The sequence below is a fragment of the Littorina saxatilis genome, linkage group LG4 (assembly GCF_037325665.1).
Source record: "Littorina saxatilis isolate snail1 linkage group LG4, US_GU_Lsax_2.0, whole genome shotgun sequence".
Classification (NCBI taxonomy): Eukaryota; Metazoa; Mollusca; class Gastropoda; order Littorinimorpha; family Littorinidae; genus Littorina; species Littorina saxatilis.
In genome coordinates, this window is record NC_090248.1 from 2559674 (window position 1) to 2564673 (window position 5000).

Here is a 5000-nt window from a genome sequence, read left to right on the forward strand (position 1 = left end):
AAACATCCTGCGCATCGGAGGTACTTCTGCTGACAAGCTGTCCTATGACATGAGTGGTCATGCGCCGCCATTTAACGGCTGGACATTCCTTGTTACCCGTAAGTGAAATCAAATGATACTTGCTGTCTATTGGAAGCTTGCGTGAGATGTCTGTATTTCTCAGTTTGACTTTTTTTGTTTGGTTTTCTCAGGGCTTGTTTCTTCGTTAATGTGGTTGTTTGGTGTGTGTGTGTGTGTGTGTGTGTGTGTGTGTGTGTGTGTATGTGTGTGTGTGTGTGTGTGTATGTGTGTGAGTGTATGTGTGTGTGTGTGTGTGTGTGTGTGTGTGTTTGTGTGTGTGTATGTGTGTGTGTGTGAGTGTGTGTGTGTGTTTGTGTGTGTGTGTGTGTGCGAGTGTGTGTGTGTGTGTGTGTGTGTGTGTCTGTGTCTGTGTGTCTGTGTGTGTCTGTGTGTATAGTAAGATGATTTGCACGATAATACAAATATTAACCGGTAAAACACAAGACACTAATTAATTGACATCTACACACATGCATCATGATGTTTCAGCTGAATCGTGGCAGACGATCAACCAGTTTGTGCGTGACGTGGGCTGGGACTTCATCATTGATCTGAACGCTCTCAAGCGGAACGCCGACGGATCCTGGAATCCTGACAATGCCCGGGAACTCCTGCAGTTCTCTGCTCACAGGAAATACACCATTGCTGGCTTTGAGCTTGGAAACGGTGAGACAGGTTTTAGTTGAGTTGTAATGCTTGATCTGTCGGTTTCTAAAGTCCTGCTTTATACTACGATGATAAATGTTTTGTTACTCTCTCACGGTGAAACCATGACGGGCATGTTCCCGGGTGTCACCCCGACTTCAGGTGAGATACACAAGTGTAAGTTTGTTTTGATGAAACTAGCCACCTGCACTTATGGCAGAATGACCAAATACCACTGTGGTGACACGGGGGTGGGACGTGGAAACCGTCTCTGTGTCTGCACATACAGTTGACAAGTGGATTCGAACCCGTGACCCCGGGATCACAGAAGTCCAGAGCCCTACCCTCTGAGCTACCCGGTCCCCTGTTCTATACTACTTTGACAAGATTGTATTTATCTGGTGTAGTGAGGATATTAACGAAGCTAACGACCTTTCTCGTGCATATGCATGGTGGTTGTTATTGGATGTTGTTGCTCGTCCTTCGTTGTCGAAGATGCCCAAGACTCGGGATTTGGTTGAATGCCTGGTCTGATGGGTCCGAATGTGGCTGAGGAGGCCTGTCCAGGCAAGGAAACCCCTCCCACAAGTAGGCACACATGGGAAGGTTCGGCAGCTGAAGTACTAGCTGGCAGCTCTGGCTTTGCAGAGTGAATGCCATTCTCTGCAGCAGTTATGTTGTCTTCAACAGTCTGAGTACCAGAACCAGTCAGACTGCGCCAGTTGCGTCTGTTCTGGACAAGCAGCTTCCAGAAGCCGATGTGTTGTGTCACATCGTCATCCCTTGATCTCGTAACGTAACACTGTCCCTTGCTTACTAGCGTATTGTGCCAGTCAACTGCTGTTTCTGAGCTGGGTTGGCCATCGTATTGGAAACTCTCTAGTGTCTATCAAACACAATCAAAATGGCTCTCAAAAGCAACTTCCCAAACGAGATTGTATAGGTGTGTCCATCTCTGTGTGTCTTATCTACCCCTGTCACAATTCGCCTTGTTCACCTGCAGATACCACAGTTGTTGCACAATTAAAACAGACAAACATTCGTTACGCTGTCAACTGAATCAGAGGACAGTAGAACCTCCCAGTTGAGACCAAAGATTTGATATTCCTTTCCCTATGCTTAAGACGTTGTTTTATCTTCAATGTTATTATCATAACCTCTGTACACTTTGTTTCCATTTCAAGACCCAACTTTCTCAAATTTGTGGAGGGCCTTACAGGAGATATCTACTGTATATTTACTGTTTTATCTGCTCGTTTTGATACTGTTCACAGAATACGACATGTACCAAGGCCAGTTCAACACAACGGTATCCCCCCAACAGCTTGCGAAAGACGTGGCTTCACTGAAGCGACTGCTGGCAGAGTTTCCTGCCTACTCCTCTTCCTTTATCGTCGGGCCTGAGGTCGCTGCCGCGCGACCAGAGTATTTTCACAGGTACTAGGTCTCTCTCTCTCTCTCTCTCTCTCTCTCTCTCTCTCTCTCTCTCTCTCTCTCTCCTCTCTTTCTCTCTCTCTCTCACTCTCTCTCTCACTCTCTCTCTCTCTCGCTCTCTCTCTCTGTCTCTCTCGTGGAGTGGTCTGCCCTTACCACCGGAGAAGGACGCAAATTTCGGAGCTCCGCAAAATTTGATAAATATCTTCTCCTTAGCTACTACTGCTGACCGAAAATGTCACAAACGGGACTGCAACATCGCCTGGAACAGTTCCTCATCAACTTAGTAGACGAAGTTGGGCTTTCATCTTAGAAAATCCAGGGGGAAGGTAACAGTACAACAGTTGTGCTGAGGTTTGCTGGGCCGCCATCAGACCAAGCCAGAATAGCTCACTACAGGAAGAAAAGCAGGTCACAAGTAAAGCGTGATGAAACAAGAAGAAAGAGCTTCGTGCAACGCAAAGCAGCTGAAGCGGAACAGAACACAACGTCATCGGTAGAGGCCCTTGTCAACAATAGCCGTGCTTCTTCTACCCAGCACGTGCAGGATGTGCAAACCAGTGTCACTCACGCTCCTGCCCACTGTGACACTGCAAGCTCAACCACGTGCGAGAATGTCAACCCTGGGGTGTGTCGTGCTGTGACGTCACAGACAGCAGACGACGAAACCACTATAGCTGAACTGGCAGCAACGGACCGTGAGTTTGAACCAGATGATGTCTACGACTTAGCCTCACACTGCTCAAAGAACGTGCGACTTAAAGAGAAACTGTTAAACAGAAAGAGGAACCGCACTCTCACAAAAGTAGTGTGCGAAAGAAAAGCTGGAAAGAAGACGCTGATTGCAAGGGGAGACGACTACGTCCTGACATACGACTGCGAAACAGCACAGACAACGTCATTCCAAGAAGAGGAGGAAACGCCCCCGTGTGTCCGGCGGCTGCCCCAAGTCGACCGCAACGTCTTCGGAGAAGAAATCGACCATCTCACTACTGACCTTCATGTCGTGTCTACACTTGTACAGTGCTACCTCCGTGCCATGCCAGACTGACTGTTGTCGCTAACTTGACTACAGGGCACACATAATTCATGTGTGTTTGTGACAAACCGCGATCGATATGGAACAATACCGTGTTGTTCGAAACGGAAAAGTTATTTCCCGACTTGGATTACAAGATGGATGCTTCGGACCGAATCACGATGCATTGTTTTTGTGTAACAGACTGAAACCAATGTGTACACTGATGTTCGTGGATCGTTCGATTACCCAACCCCCCAGCACCCCTTTGCTATAAACAATATGAGTTTTCGCAAATAAACATTCTGATTCTGATTCTGATTCTCTCTCTCTCTCTCTCTCTCTATCATGCTTCATCTTATATAAACTTTTAACTTTGTGATATGATTTAATGATATTGATAAAAAAAACTTATTGTGCGCAATTACTCTGTGTTGTTCGATTATATCAATTCAATAATATATATTTTTATTTCTGCATTTCAAACCTGCAATGAGTAAGCCTTAAAGTCATGAATGACTCAAGATGAAATGGTTTTAACAACAATTATAAACCTTTGAACACATTATTTCCCCCAATTCCTATTTCCCCTAGTGAAAACTGGAATTCCCATCTCCACTAAAACTGGATTCTCGTTTGCACTAGGGCAAACTGGAATTCCAATCTTCATTAACAAATATCCAGTGGAGATGAGAATTCTAGTTTGCCCTAGTGCAAACTGGAATTCCAATCTCCACTAGTGCGATTCGGAATCTCACTGGATTCTCATTTCCACTGTGACATATACAACACAATGTTCTTGCTTACACTTGGTATTGTGCTAGTCGACTGCTCATTCCAAGCTAGGTTAGCTCTGGTGATAGCAACTTTAAAATGTCTCTCAAACACATGCACAGTGACTCTCAAAAGCAACTTCCCATACGAGATGACCGATCTTTAAAAGCGTTAGGATGTTCAGGGATACAAGTCCTCTGAGCTGAAATAAACAATACTAGCCAGAATTCAAAATGAACAGCGTCCGAAAACACTTTCAATCTTGAAAAACAAAGACATGTGTACTCACCAATACAAGGATAGCACTTTGGTCAGTACATGTTTCTTTGGTTTTCCAGCTTTGTTCCTCTCACTCACAGTCATTTTGTTGTTTAGACTTTATTTATTTGTATTATGAAGTCTTTTATCGCGCGCGTATCTCCAGACTCGGACTCAAGGCGCAGGGAACTGTTTATGGAATTTTGTACACAATACATCACGCATTCACATCGACCAGCAAATCGCAGCCATTTCGGCGCATATCCTACTTTTCACGGCCTATTATTCCAAGTCACACGGGTATTTTGGTGGACATTTTTTTTTATTTATGCCTATACAATTTTGCCAGTAAAAAACCCTTTTGTTAATCGTGGGATCTTTAACGTGCACACCCCAATGTAGTGTACACGAAGGGACCTCGGTTTTATGTCTCATCCGAAAGACTAGCACTTGAACCCACCACCTAGGTTAGGAAAGGGGGGAGAAAATTGCTAACGCCCTGACCCAGGGTCGAACTCGCAACCTCTCGCTAGTCCGAGCGCAAGTGCGTTACCACTCGGCCACCCAGTCCAGTCCTGGTTGACTCATTCTTGAATTAGCTTTTTATCTTGATGTCCCGAACAAACGAATTTCAATTGTAACCTCATTCTGTTTTAGCTTTCTCGCCGCTGGAGGCGCCAAAGTAGTGGACGCAGCTTCCTTTCATCAGTGAGTTCATTCCTTCACGATTCAGCGTATGTTCATCTTTGTAGTTGGAACGTGCACGTTCCTTGTATTAGTTGTGCATGCATCTGTTTTCTCCCACAGATGT

The 5000-nt window shown here is 45.2% G+C and overlaps 1 protein-coding gene across 1 annotated transcript in view; it reads left to right on the top strand.

Annotated features, from left to right (window-relative positions):
* The window catches only part of LOC138963777 (heparanase-like), a 13869-nt gene that overhangs the window by 1592 nt on the left and 7277 nt on the right, over positions 1 to 5000 (top strand). Inside the window, exons 2-5 of the mRNA XM_070335631.1 lie at positions 1 to 98; positions 550 to 726; positions 1980 to 2142; positions 4847 to 4897. The exon at positions 1 to 98 is cut by the window's left edge and continues 39 nt beyond it. Of these exons, the coding sequence (XP_070191732.1) occupies positions 1 to 98; positions 550 to 726; positions 1980 to 2142; positions 4847 to 4897 (489 nt within the window). The remainder of the gene's footprint in view (positions 99 to 549; positions 727 to 1979; positions 2143 to 4846; positions 4898 to 5000) is intronic.